The 21,881-nt window shown below is 42.0% G+C and overlaps 1 protein-coding gene across 1 annotated transcript in view; it reads left to right on the top strand.

The window, feature by feature from the left end:
• cfap44 (cilia and flagella associated protein 44) overlaps window positions 1-21,881 on the top strand; it is a 280,936-nt gene that overhangs the window by 168,954 nt on the left and 90,101 nt on the right. Inside the window, exons 14-17 of the mRNA XM_087993074.1 lie at window positions 458-568; window positions 3,528-3,677; window positions 9,679-9,927; window positions 20,916-21,064. Of these exons, the coding sequence (XP_087849200.1) occupies window positions 458-568; window positions 3,528-3,677; window positions 9,679-9,927; window positions 20,916-21,064 (659 nt within the window). The remainder of the gene's footprint in view (window positions 1-457; window positions 569-3,527; window positions 3,678-9,678; window positions 9,928-20,915; window positions 21,065-21,881) is intronic.

Genomic DNA, 21,881 nt, shown 5'->3' with positions numbered 1-21,881 from the left:
ATTGGTACCCTTAGAGGGGCATATAGGAGACCAAGGTCATCCTGCACTTTATTGCTGTCTGTTTCATCCTCTTGAATTCAGCATAGTCTATCTACTGAATATACATACCTGTATACTGCGCTCGTTGAGACCCCCAACTACAGTCTTTACAACATTCATTGACATGTTAGAATTGCCTGATTTACCAGCAGTTGTCAGTGCTGCCTCTGCTCCTATCAGACCAGAACTGCCAGTCACCAAATTAGCTGCAGCTCTCTAAAATCGGACTGGCTTTAATCCATATCTTAAACCAATTAACATTGCTTCAGTTAAATTTGCTGTGGGCAGCCATTGGAATCACAAGTGAGCTGTCAACGTTTAAATGTGGGGTGGATTGTGGTGCCTTGCTAAATTCAGCCCTAAGTGTAGCAATTTAAAATGAGCATTTTCCAGGTTACAATGTTTCTTCTTCCCTTAGAGCACAGACAACACCGTGTTTTTCTTTCTAACTGGGAATGAATATACACCAGTGGGATTCATCAGTGTACCAGGACCAGTTGTGAGCTTGGAGTGGTCTCCACCAACCCATGTATGTATCTTGCAATATGCTTTTATGGACTGAAATGAAAATTTGATTCTATGTGGCATTGTTGAACATGTTTTTCACCTATAATTTCCAGTGTATCAAATGGGATTATACAGTCTATGCAAATAAGACATGGCAAATATTGAATTATTTTTTAACAGTCAGATTCAGATTACTGTGAGGTTTTGGAACCATGCTAGAGTAAAACACCTGATTCAATCAACCAGGAAGTGCTATGGAAGATCCTGTCAAAGGCTGGCTGTCCAGAGGAATTCATCAACATCTTCCATTTCCTCCATCCCAAGATGTTGGTGATAGTCCTCACTGATGTTAACATGACAGAATCCTTTGAGGTCAAGACTGAAGTCAATCAGGGATGTCTCATAGTTTCCCCATCTTCATCATCACAATTCGTCAACTTGTAAAGAACAAGCTACCCAGTGGGTGTTGTTTTTTTTCTCAGATTTCAACTAGTTGAGGTGTAAAAGGTTTTCATCCATCCTGTAAACAAACACTGACCTCGCTTGTGGAACTTGACCATGTGGATTGCAATGTCATCGCTACTCTCTGGGAAGAAAATCTTCAAGCTTTGCTTAATGACTCTGTGGAACCATATCAAAGAATTGGCCTCAGCCTCAACCTCAAGAAAACTCAAATCCTTTACCAATTTATCCCAGGTCAAGTTCTGGTCCATCCCTCCATTAAGATCAATGGAGAAATTTTCCCAAACGTGAAACATTTTCTTTACCTTGGAAGCTACTTCTCTTCTAAAGCTGACAGTAGTGTGGAGATTTGGCATCTCATTAAATCTGTGAATGCTGCCTTTGGATGTCTAAAGATGAGCGTTTTCAATGATTGTGACATCTGTGCTGATACCAAGATCCTTGTGGATAAGCGATCCGAACTGTTCTGACTCTTATTATGGCTCCGAAACTTAGACTACATATCAACACCATCTCAAGACCCTTGAGAAATTCCATCATCGCTGTTTGAGATAGATTCTCCACATCAGCTGGTAGAACAGGTATGCTAACCTCAGTGTCCCTGAAACAGTCAATAGCACAAGCATCGAGGCCACAATCAACTAAAACCAATTCCGCTTGGCCGACGATGTGTTTAAGATGCCTGAATTTCAACTGCCAAGTAAATCTTCTTCGACAAGCTCAAGGAAGGCACCCGAACGAGAAAAGGATAAAGGAAGTGTTTCAAAACCTCCATGAAGGCTTCCCGCAAGAAATGCAATATACATGTTGATACAAAAGAGACCCTTGTTCAGAAGAAAAAAACTGACTTGGAGGAAATGTCTATATGAAGGGACACAATGTTTTGAGAACACCTCGGCAAGATGTGGAAAATGGAACTGGAAAAAAGAATGTCAAGCATCCCAAGGCTGAGGATCATTTTCCACCTTCAGGAAAACATGCCAAATGTGAAGTCAGATATACAGCTCTAGGATTGGGTGCATAAGCCACACAGGAATCCACAGAACCCAGGACCAGTAATATGGAATTTACGTTAGTGGGCAATCATACTCATTACTGAATGTGCCAACGATGACAATAAAACAGTTCCTGTACGTGTGCATATATCTCTATGCGTGTGTTTGCATGCATATTTCTGTGTAGTTGGGAATGCATATTTGTATTTATGGACTTTGCAGAAAACTGAAAGGTATTGAACCATTTGGACACATTAAGGGAATCCATTTGGTTTCTTGGAAATGAGATCAACAATTTAATGTAGGCTATTCTACCTGCTGATCATTGAAAGTCAAATGACTTTGGAAAAATAGCCAAGTAAAGCTTTTGTAAAGATAAAATGGGGTTTATTGCATATAATGGCTCAAAAACCTGACTTTGAATAAGGCAATGGGGCCTCTGTGCTGATGGCTGCCTAGCAACCCTTTCAGGATTTGATTTCTGTATCACAAACCTAGGGAGTCTAAGAGAAAAGTCTTCCAAAGATGAAAGTAGTCGAATAGAGTGGTGCTGGAAAAACACAACTGGTCAGCCAGCATCAGAGGAGCAGGAAGAAGGGCTTATGAAGGGCTAAGGCCTGAAATGTCGATTCTCTTGCTTCTCGGATGCTGCCTGACTGGCTGTGCTTTTCCAGTACCACACTTTTTGACTCTGATCTCCAGCATCTGCAATCCTCACTTTCTCCAAAGATGAAGGTAGGCTGCATGTCTCAGCTGAAATTCTTGGGAACCTGCCAACATTTCCACATCTCAGTATTTTGACTACCTTGTAAACTCTGAGAAGCTGTACTATGACACTATCCAAAGTGTTACATCCAGCTTGATTTTCATTCAAACTGAAGGCTTGTTTGGAGAATGTTCCATTAAATTGAGGTTGTCAGTAATTTAATTTTATCACCTAGAAAGCTGATGGATTGTGAAAATAAATCAAATCCTTTTTAAAATTATTTTTCAAACCATTGGCATTAAGCATATTCATCTTTTGACCATTTTCAAATATCATCTCTGCAAATTTTTTTGTTGTCTTTTGTGCTGTATGAATGTATCTTTGTTAATGATAAAAGGTGATACAGTTCTATTCTGGATTGTAGCTTGTCAATCAGTGTTGGCACTTATTTCTACGAGTGAGTTTTAGCTCAAAGTAAACAGATCTTTTTGAGCTTGTTAAAGACGTCTATTGAAAGCCATAAGAACACAAGGGACAGTTAACAGGAAAAAAATGTAATGGTTAAGATTTGTCTGGGGTAGCATAAAACAGCTTTCAGATCAGCTGTAGTGTGTGATATTCGGTTCCCTTGCATTAAATGTTATTAAGTATTTAGGTTTGTGCATAACATGGAGCCTATTTTATATTGGCTAGTTTTGCACTACTACCTGAACTGAATTTTTAGACTGACCTTCTCTGTCTTTATGTGTGTAAATGTCACACACTATGACAATTTAATTTTATGTCCTTGTTTAATATTTTCTTTCCTTGTCTATTAGGAGAAAACTATGTTACTCATATTTTGTGAAAATGGTTATGTGGTTCAAGCTGCATATCCAGAACTAGAGGAACTAGATACAACATTAACATTTGAGATTCCCCTTCCGAAGCAGTATTTCCATTTCAAGAGCATCAGGTCGAGTATTGAGGTAATTTTTATTAAGAGCCTGTCAAACTATCAAAATAGGGCTAATTTGCTAAGAATATCCCAGTGCACAGGGCGGTTGGATAGGTTGGCATGAAGAAGGTCCTTCAACTAATGTAAGGGGTTACCCTGAGATCTGGCATCCACCTCTCAGAAATTTAGGGTTGTACAGTTTGTAATATCCCATGTATTCAATTTTACATTTTATCTATTATCTGTATCCATTTCAAGCATCCAGTAGTTACGATCTGTTAGACACAAGTTTGGCACAATACCAGCTTGTGGGTGAAGAACTAGTTGGGTAGATAAACGAAATGCAGTAATTATAAAACATATGAAGGCTGAGAAGGCACTTGATAACATTGTTCTTAGATAAGACTATTCTTAGACAAATTATGCTTGTGTGACAAGAGAAATAAGAAAGCATGGATAGAAAGTTGTTTTAGAGTCAGGATTTCAACAGACAGGGTAAATAAATATTCAGATTAAGGAAAGGTTTACAAGTGACTCATTCCAATGTTGAGAGCTTGGTGGAAGCACTTGTCGTGAAAATGCGTGGTATGTTGTTGTTATTTGGAACTTGGGTTCTGTAGTAGAGTCATAGATTGATAGATTCAAAAAGCATGGAAACCGATCCTTCGGTCCAACTCATCTACGCCAACCTGATATCCCAAACTGACCTAGTCCCATTTGCATTTAGCCTATAACCCTCTAAATGATTCCCATTCATGTACCCATTCAGATGCCTTTTAAATGTTGTAATTATACCTGTCTCCACCATTCCTTTAGCAGGTTATTCCATACGCGGACCACACTCTGCGTAAAAAAGTTACCCCTCAGATCCTTTTGAAGTCTTTCCCTCTGACCTTAAACTTATGCCCTCCAGTTTTTGACTCCCCTACCTTGGGAAAAAGGATAGGACACCTCAGTCCTCACCTTCCACCCCAGCAATCGCTGGATACAGTCCATCATCCTCCAACATTTCCACCACCTATAATCAGACCCTACCACCAACGAGTTATTTCCCTCCCACCTCTTTCAGCACTCCGAAGAAACCATTCCCTCCACGAGTTCCTTGTGAGGTCCACACCATCCCCCCCCTCCCCCACCGCCACCCCCCACCTCATCAACCCACCCTCCACTCCCCGTACCTTCCCTTGCCACCGCAAGAGCTATAAAACCTCCGCCCACATCTCCCACCTCACCTCCATCCAAGGCCCCAAAGGATCCTTACACATCCGCAGAGCTTTTCCTGCACCTCATCTACTGTGTCCATTGCTCTCGATGAGGTCTCCTCTACATTGGGGAGATAGGATGCCAACTTGTGAAATGTTTCAGAGAACATCTCTGGGGGACACACACTAAACAACGCCACCGCCCTGTAGTCAACCACTCCAGGGGGGTCAGGACTGGCAGTTAAACATCCAAGGGTTTTCAACTTATCGAAAAGACAGGGAGGTGGGCAGAGGGGGCAGGGGTTGCCTTGTTAGTTAAGAACAAAATTAAATCTATGGTGCTGAATGACGTAGCGTCGGATGATGTGGAGTCTGTGTGGGTGGAATTGAGGAACCACAAAGGCAAAAAAACCATGGTGGGAGTTATGTACAGACCTCCTAACAGTGGTCAGGACCAGGGGCGCAACATGTACCGGGAAATAGAGAAGGCATGTCAGAAAGGCAAGGTCACGATGATCATGGGAGACTTCAATATGCAGGTGGACTGGGTAAATAATATTGCCAGTGGATCCAAAGAAAGGGAATTCATGGAATGCTTACAGAATGGCTTTTTGGAACAGCTTGTCATGAAGACCACAAGGGAGCAGGCAATTCTGGACCTAGTGCTATGTAATGAACCAGACTTTATAAAAAATCTTAAAGTAAGGGAACACTTAGGAAGCAGCGATCATAATATGGTAGAGTTCAGTCTGCAGTTTGAAAGAGAGAAGGCAAAATCGGATGTAATGGTGTTACAGTTAAATAAAGGTAATTATGAGGGCATGAGAGAGGAACTGACGAAAATAGACTGGAAGCAGAGCCTAGCAAGGAAGACAGTAGAGCAAAAATGGCAGGAGTTTGTGGGTAAAATTGACGACACTGTGCAGAGGTTCATCCCCAAGAAGAGAAAGATTATCCAGGGAGGGATTAGACAGCCATGGCTGACAAAGGAAGTCAGGAAATCTATCAAAGAAAAAGAGAGATCCTATAAAGTGGCCAAGAGCACTGGGAAATCAGAAGATTGGGAAGGCTACAAAAACAAACAGAGGATAACAAAGAGAGAAATAAGGAAGGAGAGGATCAAATATGAAGGTAGGCGAGCCAGTAATATTAGAAATGATAGTAAAAGTTTCTTTCAATACATAAGAAACAAACGACAGGCAAGAGTAGACATTGGGCCACTTCAAACTGATGCTGGGAGCCTAGTAATGGGAGATAAGGAAATAGCAGGAGAACTTAATAAGTATTTTGCATCAGTTTTCACAGTGGAAGACATGAGTAATATCCCAACAATTAAAGGGAGTCAGGGGGCTGAGTTGAGTATGGTTGCCATTACAAAAGAGAAAGTGCGAGAAAAGCTAAAAGGTCTTAAAATTGATAAATCTCTGGCCCCGATGGGCTACATCCTAGAGTTCTGAGGGAGGTGGCTGAGGAAATAGCAGAGGCGTTGGTTGAGATCTTTCAAAAGTCACTGGAGTCAGGGAAAGTCCCGGATGATTGGAAGATCGCTGTTGTAACCCCCTTGTTCAAGAAAGGATCAAGGCAAAAGATGGAAAATTATAGGCCAATTAGCCTAACCACGGTTGTTGGTAAAATTCTAGAATCCATCATTAAGGATGAGGTTTCTAAATTCTTGGAAGAGCAGGGTCGGATTAGAACAAGTCAACATGGATTTAGTAAGGGGAGGTCATGCCTGACAAACCTGTTGGAGTTCTTTGAAGAGGTGACAAGTAGGTTAGACCGTGGAAACCCAGTGGATGTGGTCTACCTAGACTTCCAAAAGGCCTTTGATAAGGTGCCACACGGGAGGCTGCTGAGCAAGGTGATGGCCCATGGTGTTCAAGGTGAGCTACTGGTATGGATTGAGGATTGGCTGTCTGACAGAAGGCAGAGAGTTGGGATGAAAGGTTCTTTTTCGGAATGGCAGCCGGTGACAAGCGGTGTCCCGCAGGGTTCAGTGTTGGGGCCGCAGCTGTTCACATTATATATTAATGATCTGGATGAAGGGACTGGGGGCATTGTAGCGAAGTTTGCTGATGATACAAAGTTAGGTGGACAGGCAGGTAGTACTGAGGAAGTGGGGAGGCTGCAGAAGGATCTAGACAGTTTGGAGGAGTGGTCCAGGAAATGGCTAATGGAATTCAATGTGAGCAAATGCGAGGTCTTGCACTTTGGAAAAAAGAATACAAGCATGGATTACCTTCTAAACGGTGATAAAATTCATAAAGCCAAAGTACAGAGGGATCTGGGAGTGCTAGTTCAGGATTCTCTAAAGGTAAACATGCAGGTTGAGTCTGTGATTAAGAAAGTGAATGCAATGTTGTCAATTATCTCAAGAGGGTTGGAATATAAAAGCACTGTTGTGCTACTGAGACTTTATAAAGCTCTGGTTAGGCCCCATTTGGAGTACTGTGTCCAGTTTTGGTCCCACACCTCAGGAAGGACATACTGGCACTGGAGCATGTCCAGCGGAGATTCACACGGATGATCCCTGGAATGGTAGGTCTAACATATGAGGAACGGCTGAGGATCCTGGGATTGTATTCATTGGAGTTTAGAAGATTAAGGGGAGATCTAATAGAAACTTACAAGATAATACATGGCTTGGAGAGGGTGGACGCTCGGAAATTGTTTCCGTTAGGCGAGGAGACTAGGACCCGTGGACACAGCCTTAGAATTAGAGGGGTTAAATTCAGAACAGAAATGTGGAGACATTTCTTCAGCCAGAGAGTGGTGGGCCTGTGGAATTCATTGACACAGAGTGCAGTGGAGGCTGGGATGCTGAATGTCTTCAAGGCAGAAATTGATAAATTCTTGATGTCACAAGGAATTAAGGGCTACGGGGAGAATGCGGGTAAGTGAAGTTGAAATGCCCATCAGCCATGATTGAATGGCGGAGTGGACTCGATGGGCCGAATGGCCTTACTTCCGCTCCTATGTCTTATGGTCTTATGGTCTTAACTCCCCCTCCCACTCCGTCAAGGACATGCAAGTCCTGGGCCTCCTCCACTGCCAAATCCTAGCCACCTGATGACTGGAGGAAGAACACCTCATCTTCTGCCTTCGGACCTTCCAACCACACGGAATCAATGTCGACTTCACCAGTCTCTTCATCTCCCCTCCCCTCACATTATTCCAGATCTAACCCTTCAACTCAGCATTGCCCATTTGAACTGTCCTACCTATCCATCTTCCTTCCCAACTATCTGCTCTGAATGATCACAATCACCCCCCCACATTTTTCAACCTATCGCATTTCCAGCTACCTTCCCTCTAGCCCCACCCCTTCTCATTTATCTCTTAGCACTCTTGGGCCCCCACCCCAACATTCCTGATGAAGAGCTTATGCTCGAAACGTCGAATTTACCGCTCCTCGGATGCTACCTGATTGGCTGTGCTTTTCCAGCACCACACGTTTTGAATCTGATCTGCAGTCCTCACTTTCTCCCACCATGGGGAATAGAACTTATAATAATTATTATCAAAGAGGCAGGCTCCCTGTCACAGTCTAGGATAACAGTCTAGGATTTGGGGCGACACAATGGCTCAGTGGTTCGCATTGCTGCTTCATAGCACCAGGGACCCAGGTTCGATTGAGTTTGCGCATCGTTTCCATGTCTGCATGGGGATGCTCCGATTTTCTCCCACAGTTCAAAGATGTGCAGGTTGGGTGGATTGGCTATGCTGAATTGCCCATAGCATCCAGGGATGTGCAGGATAGATGGGATAGCCATGGGAAATGTGTGGTCACAGGGATAGGATTGGTCTGGGTGGGATGCTTTTAGGAGGGTCTGTGTGGACTCCATGAGCCAAATGGCCTGCTTCCACACTGTAGGGATCCAAGGGGTGATGAACCGAACAAAACTTCATGGGTCAAAGGAAGGGCTGTACCTGTGACCCAATGACATTCCTGGCCCTCTGTGCCTACCAACCCTTGGTCCTCAGAACTGTTTTTAACTTAGCTCATGAAAGCTTCAGATCTTCTGTATTCCTCAGCGTTGTCTACCTATTCCACTGGCATTGCTGATGTGTTAGAATTCCTGTTCCTGATTAGTCCAGCACCATCAAGAACCTACCAGCCTTCGGACACAGAGGCAGTCAATTGTGAGGCTGCCAGTGGTAGAATTGCTAACCAGATCCAAATGACAGATTGGCATCACTTTTTGTCTTGAAATTGGCATCCTGACACCTCCTGTACACTCATCCCTCTTCTGTTTAATTACTTTATTGGCCAGCATTTATTTCCCATCCCGAATTGCCTTTGAGAAGGTGGTGGTGTGCTGCTTTCTTGAACTGCTACAGACCATCAATGTTGTTTCTCATTTACATCATTTATGAATATTAAGGGACCCAGTACACTATTGCACATTGGACTTAGATTACACAAATAGCCTTCTATCACCACTCTCTGACTCCTGTCACAAAGCTAATTTTTTATCCATTTTGCCAAGATATCCTGGATCCTATGAGCCTTCACCTTCTTTATCAGTTTCCCATTTGGGACTTTGTCAAAAGGTCTTGCTGAAATCCATACAAACTATATCAACTACCCTACCCTCATCCAAGCATTTGTTCACCACCTTGAAAATTCCACAAGTTTTCTTAGACATGACTTCCCTCTGATAAAGCCATGCTATCTCTCTATACAGCCTCTGTAAACTGAGTTTAATTTTCTCCTTCACTATTTACTCCAATAGTTTCCCTACCACTGATGTTAGACTCAGTATTTGGTAATAAACTGAGACTGTAACCTTTCTACTCATTACATTTCTGTCTACTTTGTTGCAATAGAGAAATGCAGAAATTGAGCGGAGGCAGAAGATAAAGGATGAAAAAGAGAGAGAAAAGCAAGAAAGGCTCAAAAAAAAGAAGGAAATGGCAGAAGAGAATCCAGAATTGGCTGCTGAGCAAGAAGAAGAGGAGGAAGAGGAGGAAGAAGAGGAGGAAGAGGAGCCACTCCCAATGATATTTATTCCTCCTGAACCAAATGCCATATTATGTGGTTTCTACTCAAATCCGGGGTGTTTCTGGTTATCTGTGGTAAGTTCCAAAAATCATAACAAATTAATATTCAAATAAATTTCTAAAATGAATGATGCTCATTAATTAAACATTCACATACTGGAAAAGACCTTCCAGAGGGTCCAGAGAAGTTTTACTAAAAATGGTGCCAAGGATAATGAGATTCTTTTATAGCGAGAGACCTGTGAAATAGTGATAGTTCTTCTTGGAGCAAAGGAGGTTATTGAGATATTCAAATTGATGAGTAACTTTGATAGAGTAAATAAGGAGAGATTGTTTCCAATTGCTGAAGGATTACTTGGTCATGCTATTCTTTCAAAGAGTTGCCATTGTCATTAGAGGCTAAAAGGCCTCTTTCTCTACCATAAGATTCCATGAACTACTGAAGAAGGGTCCTGCCTGAAATGTCGACTCTCTTGCTCCTCGGATGCTGCCTGACTTGCTTTATCAACTCTGACTCTCCAGCATCTCATTTTCTCCCATTAACTGTAGGCTGCCATGTCTGGTAGAGTGTACAGATTGTGATGTTAAATGCCAATTTGGTGCACAAATCACCAAATTGGACCTCACTAGTTCTGTATTTTTTTCAGTTTGCCCATTTTTTCCAATCAGCTTGTTCAGAAATGTTATTACGTACCTCAGGAACACGTGGGACTTGAACCTGAGTCTTTTGGTCCATGGGTAGGAACACAACCACTGCGCCACCAGAAGACTTGATGGATCCTCTTCTTTTTAAACCTATTTTTCTAATCAACCTGTTCAGAAATACAATTGTACACCTCTGGGGCAGGTGAGACTTGAACTTGGGCCTTCTGGTTCAGGGATAGGGACATTACTACTGTGCGACACGGATCCTGTTAATGCCCTCTTTTAATCATTTCCAGCTGAATATGCACGTAGTTGCATGAAGGATCTTCAGCTGGTCCGATATAAAGGGATCGTCATGGGACTTCCGAATGAGGTCATTTTTGACTTAGTTGGTGAAGACTTTATGGAAAATCCTTTGCTTTTTTTTGGTATTTTGAAAATTGTTTGGATTTTCAAGGTAGTGTTGTTTGGCTTTGACCAGGCAGAGTTGGAAAGGCTGTCAGGGGAGAGCCTCCTTTCAGTCATCATAACAATACCTGCATTTCTCTTGGACCCCCACAGCATAATTTGGAGAATAACACAGACAGCAGAAAAGAAAGCTGTGCGGAGGGGGATCAGGAGGAGGGCTGTCAATCAAATGCGTACCCACCAAGGGTCTTCAAATAGCATTTGCCCTTGGTTTACCTCAGCTGGGGGGGGGTCCTACTTGGGAGACGGTGATTGAATGATGCCTCTTGCTGTAATTGAATCTGTAACTAGTCACACAGCAGAGAAGTGTTTACTGTGTGCACTAAACTAACCAGTTTCCAAGCTGAGATGAGGAGAAGTATTTGGAAAGGAGATGGCATAATCTTTGTGATGACACTATCTGCCGCCTGCATATGATAGAAGATAGAAAGATGAGATTGAAATGGGATTTGAGGAGGGATATAAAGCAGGATCAAACCGTCATTTTGGATATGCTCATTAATCCCAAATGCAAACAGCTTGAGAGTTCTATCCAAGTCTTGCTGAGACTTTTCTGCAGATTTCTGTATCCTTATTGCAAGCTGTGTATTATGAAAATCACATTTGTATCTAGGCCCCCTGCTGACCATGCACTCAGTCAACGATATATTTTAAGTGAAGGCCACATTCATGTCAATAAGTAGACAGCTGACAATTGTTACTTGGCTCAACAGAGCTGACATTATTATCTCCCAGATTTCACAAGACCTAATCACATTTGCTGCACTGAGTTTCAAAATGGGGATAGGAAAAAATTTACTGCAGATTCTGGAATCTGTACAGAAAACAAAAATGCTTGAAATCACAGCAGGTCAGGCAGCATCAGTGGAGAGAGAGCAAGCTAACGTTTCCAGTCTAGATGACTCTTCATCAGAGCTGCCTGACCTGCTGATTTGCAACATATTTTGTTTTCAGTAGGGATTCCAGCATCTGCAGTAATTTGCTCCTACACTGTGTTTGTCGACTGCCACGTCTGTTCAAAGAATGCCCACACTGAAGACATTTTGATCTTCCCAGCTTTGAAGAAGAATCATCTAGACTCAAAATGTTAGCTTTCTTTGACAAGGATCCTCATAGCAGACTGGTACAAAAGTTGAAGTCACATGGTATCGGGGTGAGTTGGCAAGATAGATACAGTCAATGGGTAGGGGTGGAAGGATGATTTCCGGAATGGAAGGTTGTGACTAGTGGTGTTCCACAGGAATCAGTGTTGGGACCTCTTCTGTTAATGGTCTACATAAATAATTTGGAGGAAAACATATTTGGTCTAATTAATAAGTTTGTGGATGATACAAAGATTGATGGTGTTGTGGATTGTGAGGAGGTTTGTCAGAAGATACAGCAGGATATAGATCAGTTGGAGGCATGAACAGAAAAATGCAGATGGAAAATCCCATCATGGGAACAATGGGTGGTCACAATTTCTAGGAACTTGCCTTGAGGAACTGGCTGCCAGGCCAGAAAAAAATCCACTGAGTTCACATAGATGACCAAGGTCAACAAATACATGTTCAAATGACACTGCCTATTTGTCCTTTCAGCTTGCATTGCCATTTAATAAGATTATGGTTGATCCGATTTCAACCTCAACTCCACATTCCCACTTTCCCCCAATAATATTTCTTCCTTACCAAGAATCTGTCTCTACCTTCTGAAGATTCGGGACCTTCTGAGAGAAATCAGGACTCATGTCTAACATTCACTTCACACTCATACGTACGACAATGCTACTAGGCTCATAACACCTCTCAGAACCTCCACACTCCTCAAGCCATATAGTTCTAGCAGTCAGACCATCCAAACCCATTGCCACACTCTGTCTTACAGAATGAGATCATGCCTTTCGACAAAGGGCAACAGATACATGCAGGACATAGCTTGTTTGCATCTCCTGAGCACAGTGGAGGAGAATATATTCCACAAAGGTGGACACTAAAACCTCTGATTTGCTTTCACTCCACTTTCAATTCCAAGTCTACTTTTTTGTATTGCGTTATGTGGTTAATTGCTAATTGGAAGTTTAAGTTGTCTTCCCTGTTTTGAAATCACAGCGGGTCAGGTAGAATCCGTGAAGAGGGCAAGAACAAACAAAACTTCAGCACAGAACAAGTTCTTTGGCCTTCTAAGCCTGTGCTGACACATTTTGCCCTTCCATACGAAAGCTGTCTTCACTTACGAGGTCCGTATCCCTCAATTCCCTTCCTATTTATGTGTTCATCCAGGTGTTTCTTGAATGCTGCTGTTGTGCCTGCTTCCACCACACCCTCTGGCAGCGTATTCCAGGCACTCACCACTCTTTGTGTGAAGACCTTGCCTTGTACATTTCTTTTAAACTTTCTACCTGCATCTTGAACCTGTATCCCCTAGTAAATGACCCCTCCACCCTGAGAAAAAACCTCATACTTTCCACTCAATCCATGCAATTATCTTATAAACTTCGATCAGGTCACCCCTCAACCTTCTGCGTTCCAGTGAAAACAAATCCAGTCTGTCTATCCAACCTTTCTTCACAGCTAAAATCCCCCATACCAGGCAACATCCTGGTTAACCTTTCCTATACCCTCTCCAAAGCATCCACATACTGACCAGAATTGTATACAATATTCCAAGTGTGGCCTAACTAAAGTTTTATAAAGTTGCAGCATAACTTGTGTATCCTTTTACTCAAAGCCCCTTCCAATAAAGGCAAGCATGCGGTAGGCCTTTTTTAATGACCTTATCTACCTGCTCTGCTACCTTCAATGATCTGTGGACCTGCACAACAAGATCCCTCTGCATATCAATACTCCTAAGGGTTTGCCATTCACTGTATAATTTCCACCTAGACTTGACCTTCCAAAATGCATCTCGATTTCTGTGGAAATGAGGGGCAAAATTTTATTTGTGGCTTACTGTTCTCAATAGTAGAACCAGAAGTATGTGCCACTTTTGTTCTCTTGCTTAATTCTGTTGCTCACTTGATTATAAATAACATATATTTACTTATAAAGTGGAAGTGGAGTGTATGGAAACAAGTCATTCTGCAACATGGAAAGCTATTCAGTGGTGAATTCCACCATAAGCTGACAATGCTATCGTACAAGTGGGTTATAAAGAAGGCTTCTGATTAAATACAGAGGCACTACATTACAGCTAAGCTACCAAGCTCAGACATGCCTGACACACTGCTAAATTGGAGGAGAGAGAGGAAAGTCAAAACCCTGTAGCTGGCCAAGAGGGTGCAGCTACAGCATGTCTGAACAGTTCTTAGAAGCAGTGACAACCAGTGAGAATGGCCAGCATGGCTTCTCAAAAAAGATGTCATCAGGCAGAGGCTGCAATATTGCCAAGAACCAAAACAATGTTCACATCAGCTGTCTGTTGCCTGAAATGCTTCCTAGGAGAAAGTGAGGACTACAGATGCTGGCAATCAGAGTTAAGAATGTGGTGCTGGAAAAGCACTGCAGGTCAGGAGCATCCGAGGAGCAGGAGAATCAATGTTTCGGGCATAAGCTCTTCATTAGTGGGCGGCACGGTGGCACAGTGGTTAGCACTGCTGCCTCACAGCGCCAGAGACCCGGGTTCAATTCCTGCCTCAGGCGACTGACTGTGTGGAGTTTGCACGTTCTCCCAGTGTCTGTGTGGGTTTCCTCCGGGTGCTCCGGTTTCCTCCCACAGTCCAAAGATGTGCAGCTCAGGTGAATTGGCCATGCTAAATTGGCAGTAGTGTTAGGTAAGGGGTAGGTAATACGTAGGGGTATGGGTGGGTTGCGCTTCGGCGGGTCGGTGTGGACTTGTTGGGCTGAAGGGCCTGTTTCCACACTTCTATGTAATGTAATCTAATCTAATCAGGAATTATGCCCGAAACATTGATTCTCCTGTTCCTCGGATGCTGCCTGACGTGCTGTGCTTTTCCAACACCACACTGTCAACTGAAATGCTTCCTAGTCAAGTCTTGGGTTCCATTCTCAGGGGTTGAGCAAAGGAATAACCTCAAGTCGTAGGCCGAAAGCAGGATAGTGCACATCAAAATGGCAGCGACCAGTCAGACTAATATGTTGAAAAGAATATTGCAATGTTCAGCAAGATTACCAGCTTCAATAAGTTCTTTATAGTGTTAAAAATCACACAACACCAGATTATAGTCCAACAGGTTTATTTGGAAGCATTTGCTTTCAGAGTGCTGCTCCTTCATCAGGTGGTTGTGGAGAATAAGATCATGAAGAATTCCTCGACTCGGAGGGAACACTTCAGCGATCCAGGACATTCGGCCTCAGACCTTCGGGTCACCATCCTCCAAGGCAGACTTTGGGACAAGCAACAACGCAAAGTGGCTGAGCAGAAGCTGATAGCGAAGTTCGGTACCCATGAGGATGGCCTCATCCGGGTCCTTGGGTTCATATCACACTACAGGTGACCCGATCCAGGATACGTTCTCTCTCTCTCTCTCTGTCTCACACACACACAAACACACGCAGACCCTCTCTCATACACAAACTCTCTCATATGCACACACATACATCCCCCCGCACTCACACCTACACACTCTCACAGACACATACCCCATCACACTCACACACACAAACTTACACACAGACTCTATCACATGCACTCACACCCACACGCACACACTTACACTGTCGCTCCTACACGTACACATACAAGTTTATGGGGTGAATTTGTTTTTTCAGAATTACATTTTATTTTGCTTAAAAACTGCATGAATCCACGTAAAACTCTGTAAAACTATACAGAGGGTTTGTCAGTCTGACAGAGCATTGGGACACAGACAGACTTCACAACTATTGTTTAAAAAGCTGAGCTATCTTGAGAATGTACTTTAAAAGTTCTGGGATTTACATATCAAAGAATAGAAACCAGCTTGTCCCATTCTAAAGGATGAAAGATTTGATCTAAAATTGTTTAATGTATCACATCTCCATGACACTGGACTCCTTTGGCTATAAATTCTGTGACCATGATCTTATTCTCCACAACCACCTGATAAAGGAGCGGTGCTCCAAAAGCTAGTGCTTTCCAAATAAACGTGTTGGACAATAACCTGGTGTTGTGTGATTTTTTAACTTTGTCCACCCCTGTCCAACATCGGCACCTCCAAATCATTACTGATAGTGAAATAATATTAAATGAGGCCTCATTAGATGAGGACATATTACTTGTCATTTAATGAGACTGAAATTACAGAATTCTGTAATGCAGAGATCTGGGAAACATTGTACATGAATGTATATGTATTACAAGTATAAACCCAACACATGGTAAAACGTCATTGACATACTATCTGCACCTCAGCATACTGTCGAGAAACTGACGTTTGTATTCCACTTACCTCAGTGTGTTATGTTTTTTTCCACATTTGTAGGATCCATCAAATCCACTCAACCCCACTCTCATGCAGGCCTCTTTGCCACTTTCAATCTTGAACATTAAGTCTTTCAGCACCACATTCAAGGTACTTAGAAGTCTTCACTGTGGCCTATTGCTCCATTTGCAATTCTCTTCATTCCAACAAAGCCTTCCTGAAAAACACCAGGCACTCCCCTGTCCTGAATGCAGCTCCCCTTTTACAAGTACAGGTTTGAAGTGAATTGTGCTAATAACTCACACACCTGGGCCCCCTATATACATCAGTACCTGCTTCAATGGGACTGGGTAGAATAATTGGGGTAATTTGGTCCCTGGAAACTGAGGGTTAAATTTTGTGGAAAAATAATACAAACCACAGTTGTATTCCTTAGAATCTAGCAGTTAGTGCTAACTGCTGAGCCACCATGCTGCCCCTGTGAAGATATAATTAAATGTTTAAAAACGATGGTTATCATAGAATCCCTACAGTGTGGAAACTGGCCCTTCAGCCCAACAAGTCCACACCGACCCTCTGAAGAGTAACCCACCCAGACCCATTCCCCTAAACATTTATCCCATATTTACCCCTGACCAATGCACCTAACCTACACATCCCTGAACAGGTTACTGGTTGGAAAATATATAAATATTACTTCAATTGTTGTTGCTTCAAAGAGTTTATAGTACAAGATTAAGCTGCTAAATGTTTGGGAGAAACATAACGTAATCAGAACCAATCATAATGAATTTCTAAATGACTGACTGTGTTCGGTTAATCTTTGAAGACATAATAGAATAAATAAAGGTAGTACAGGGAATGTCATTTATGTATACTTCCAAAATCATTTAAGGTTCTGTATCACAGATACAGGGGCTGATTAGTTTCAGTAGCTGGTGTATGGTTCAGAAAAATGCCAGAGGCATATAGCATACTTGATTCTTGTTTCAGCTGACATGGAATTGGGACTTGCCTCCTTGGCTAACCCCTGAGAATAGAAGTTAATAACAAACCACTACTGGAAAATACTACCATGAAAATAGCATCAGCAGGCAAGGAGCCTGCTTTTGTTCAGAGTGCATGAGATGTGACATAGAAACTTAACAAAAACATGTTGGTATTAAGGAACTTTTGGATGCATTGAACTGTTGATAGATAGCCAGCAATTAGCAGGAAAAAAGTGAGATTTCTCAAAATAAAACAGTGCGATGGATTTATAACACAAATCTTGAGAAGTGAGAGGTTAGGATGATATCAAATTGGGGCATAGAACCAATTTAGGAAGGTGGCAAGATGAGTAGATGAGTGGCAAATGCAGTTCCATGTTCAACATTATTGTAGTAATCATTTTAAAACTATGAAGCTTTTAAATAAGAGGAACAGCAGGATCTTTGTGTGCATATGCACAGAACAATTGAAAATGTTAGTATACATATGCATAAGTCCACAAAAAGATAATCAGAACTCTGCAACTGGAACACATAAATAGGATAAGAAACAGCTTGCTGATTTAGGCTGGTTCATAGTCTCTTGTCTGGCATTGTGGATCCCAGTTGAAACTCCCTTTCAAGCTTTCTGCCTTGTCTTTTGCTGAGTAGACAAACAAGGTGCAGCGATCTGTTGATTGGAGATCCAGCTTCTGTTTCTGTATTTAATTAAAAGATTTGGAAAGTTAAAAGTGTTTTGCTTGGCAGCAAAATTAAGCTCACATTGAGGGTGAAGTAGCTATTTTTTGAAGGACACAAGGAGCTAGTCTAATTCAGTATCCCTTTTTCATTTCAAATCTGGATTTCACTTGAGGTGAACTGAAACTTGGACCACCCATTACTCTATAGATATGGGCTGGATAGTGAGGTCCAAGGGATTTTCAAGGTGACATTGGTCTCTTTCTAGGATGGTGGTTTTGTTATTATTGGGGTTTCATTATCAGTCTTCTGTGGGATAGGTTTGGCACAGCTGTCCTGGTTTCCTTGCTGAACCATTTTTCTTTAACATCAAAATTCACCAATTTACATGAATAGAAATCCAACTTTGATTTCACTAAATGTGCTCTTTATATCCAGAGTGGCAGAGGGATTGGTGATTAGAGAATCCAACATCAGATTAATAAGGCACTTAATGTTGCTATTTGGTCACCATTGATGTTCAAGAAAAGCCAGACTCATTTTGAAGACCTGGATCTTGACTGGTGGTGATAAGACTGTGGGTGAAAGGGATGAACAGAGGGTCTTTTTACGTAGAAAGGATTGTCACTGTCAGAAACATTTCAGGTAGGATGGTGGCAGAGTTTTATTAGAATAAATGTAACTGCCAAGAACAGTACCTCTAGATGTAGTGTTTTATCATACATTTAAATTTGGAAAATGATGTTCCATGAAGGCAATCGGATCATCAATTATGGGAATGAATTAAGTATTCTGTGGGCAAACTGTAACAACAGAAAGTTATCAACTATCCAGCTGTAAGATGGGCATGCTGGTTCCTCGACCTTCAGGAAGACCATTGTGGTGATCTCAGTGTTCAAGGTTTTCCCTTTATTAGATATACCTTGAGGACTTATATTACCATTGCCTCCAAATCACCTTTGTACTTAACAATCCCCAGTTTTTTAATTCACAAAGACAAAAGCATAGATTACTGGAGGAACTCCGAAAGCTTGGTAGCATCTGTGGAGAGAAAGCTGAGTTAACATTTCAGTTCAGTCACCCTTTATAATTCACTGTTGTCCCTGAGGTGTTACGTTCATGTTTAACGAGTTCCATTTGCAGTGCAAGACCATGAGAACTGTCAGAAGGTTTTCGATGAGTTTTATAATTGATGTCCTTCTACCTCAATTACCTTTTTTATGTACAATGTTTTTGGCCTAGGCAGCTTTGACTGGCTGACAGCTGTGGTTATGCTGTGACCTGGTGCTGAATGAGATTTGTGTTGCTGTGGTGCTTGATCTGAATGCTTTCAGTCAATGGGTCTGATGTTGGCTGGTTGTAAGAAATTTAATGGTCATTTCCTTTTTCAATGTAGAGTTTGGTGATGTAGCCCTAGAAAATGAATATACTTTTAACTAAGACTGAAAAGGGGCAGGGGATCCTGGCCTTTTTAGACTCTAGGAGAGACAGTGAAATTTGCCAGCAAAATCAAGCTGCTTCTTTGTAACTGTTGAGAATGGGATTGGGGTAGAACACGGGCATGAATAGAGAACTAGTTGGCAGATTAAAAAGAAAGCAAAGAGTAAGAATAAATGGATCATTTTCTGAGCAGCAGTGAGTGGACCAGTGGAGCACCACAGGGATCAGCGCTTGGACCCCAGCTGTACACAATATATATTAATGATTCAAATGAATTACCTAATGTGATATCTCCAAGTTTGTATGGGAAGGTAAACTGTGAGGAGGATGCAGTGATGCTTCAGTGTGATTTGGATATGTTGAATGAGTGGGCACATACATGGCAATGAATATAATGTGGATAAATATGAGGTTATCCACTTTGGTAATAAAAACAGGAAGGCAGATTATCTAAACTGCAATTAGATTGGGAAAGAGGGAGGTGCGATGGGACCTGGGTATCCATATACACCAGTCGCTGAAATTAGGCATGCAGGTGCAGCAAACTGTAAAGGAGACAAATAAAATGTTGGCCTTCATAGCGAGAGGATTCGAGTACAGGAGCAGAAATGTTTTGCTGCAATTGTACAAGGCCTTGGTGAGAGCATAACTGGAGTATAGTGTGCAGTTTAGTGTCCTTATCTGAAAAAGCATGACTAATGTATAAATGAGACTGAATAAGTTAGGACTATAGACACTAGCATTTAGAAGAATGAAGGGAGATCTCAAAGAAAGCTTTAAAATTCTATTAGGACTAGACAGGGTAAACACAGGAAGATGTTCCCAATGACTGGTGAGTCCAGAACCAGGGATCACAGTCTCAGGATATGGGGTAGGCCATTGAGGACTGAGATGGGAGAAATTTCTTCACCCAGAGGGTGGAGAGCCTGTAGAGTTTCCTGCCACAGAAAGCTGTTGAGGACAAAACATTGAATGTTTTCAAGAAGGGGTTAGATATAGTTATGAGTTGCGTTTCTGCCGGGATCTCCAGTTTCCTCTCACAGTTCAAAAGATGGGACCGTTGGGTGGATAAGCCATGTTAAGTTGCCCATAGTATCCAGGAATGTGCAAGCTAGGTAGATTAACCATAGGAAATGCAGGATTATGGGGATAAGGTGGAGGGATTGGGTCTGGGTGGGACGGTCTTTGAAGGTCAATTGCAGATTCATTGGGCAGAATGGGCTCGATCTATTCTGCAGCAATTCTATGAATAGGACTAAAGGCATTGAAGGATATGGGCGAAAGCTGGAACAGGTACTGTGCAAGATGACCACCATGATCAGAGCTGAAAATGTGTTGCTGGAAAAGCGCAGCAGGCCAGGCAGCATCCAAGGAGCAGGAGAATTGACATTTCGGGCATGAGCCCTTCTTCAGGAAGGGAATAACAACAGTGAATGAATTTTGAATTTTTTGGGCCAGTCATGCTTTATGTGTGTTGACAAACTCTGATGTGTCTTTTTCAGGCTGGTTATGATTGCGGATATCTTTACCATTGTGCGTTCTCAGATGAAGAGAGAATTAATGAGGATGACATCATTGATAAGGAAGAACCATTTGCTTTCTTACCCATTGAAGATGCAAGTGAAACTCCAATCAGACAAATGGTTTTCAAGTAGGCCAGTTTACATGCTATAAAAAGATTTGGCTATTAAATATATGAGTGTTTCAGCATCTTAAAATGTGTAGCTGAAAACTACATAGTATTTCAACAGTGATCTTACTACGATTTTATATGGATTCACAACTTCATTATTCTGCATTAACAGCAACATTTATTTACCCTTTTTTAACACAAATTCACAGAAGAAGATATTTAGATGTGCTTGGCTAAAGAAATTTTTGTAGGGGCTCTTAAAGTGGGTGAGAGAAGTAGGGGTAGGCAATTCCAGAGCTCAAAGCATTTCTGCCACTAAAATGGATAATTCTGTGACAATGTGAATATAGAGTGCAGATGAAAATCAGGAATTGGAAGGGTCTTAATGGGTTTTAGGACTGGAGGAGATTACAGAGGTAGGGACAAGTGAGGCCATGAAGGGATTGAGATCTAGCATTCTAAGTGGAGGCATTTGAGACCAAGAGTAAGGGGGCAGTGATGAACAGGATATGAACACCAGAGTTTGAGATGACTTCAAATTTATGAGAAGTGCAAGGTAGGAGTCCAAACATAGAACCACTGTCGATGTCTTGGTTGAGCATTTTAACTGCACATGAATTGAGACAAGGGGAGACCGACAATATTGGGGGTTAGAAATAGATGGTCTTGATGTTAGAGGGATGTCAGATTGGAAACTCAACTATTAATCTTCACTACTAATCTCCTATTTGGTACCTTGTGAAGTTCTGCATAAAGTCTGTATCTGATGCATTTCTCCATGCATCATATGTATCACCACTTTCTGAATATTTCATAGTTTCATTTCCTACGACAA

This window comes from Chiloscyllium plagiosum, unplaced genomic scaffold (assembly GCF_037043375.1).
Source record: "Chiloscyllium plagiosum isolate Xiang-an unplaced genomic scaffold, Cpla_swu_hap1 HiC_scaffold_12, whole genome shotgun sequence".
NCBI lineage: Eukaryota > Metazoa > Chordata > Chondrichthyes > Orectolobiformes > Hemiscylliidae > Chiloscyllium > Chiloscyllium plagiosum.
The sequence above is the reverse complement of the archived record's forward strand: the minus strand, read 5'-3'. Positions and strand labels throughout refer to the sequence as shown.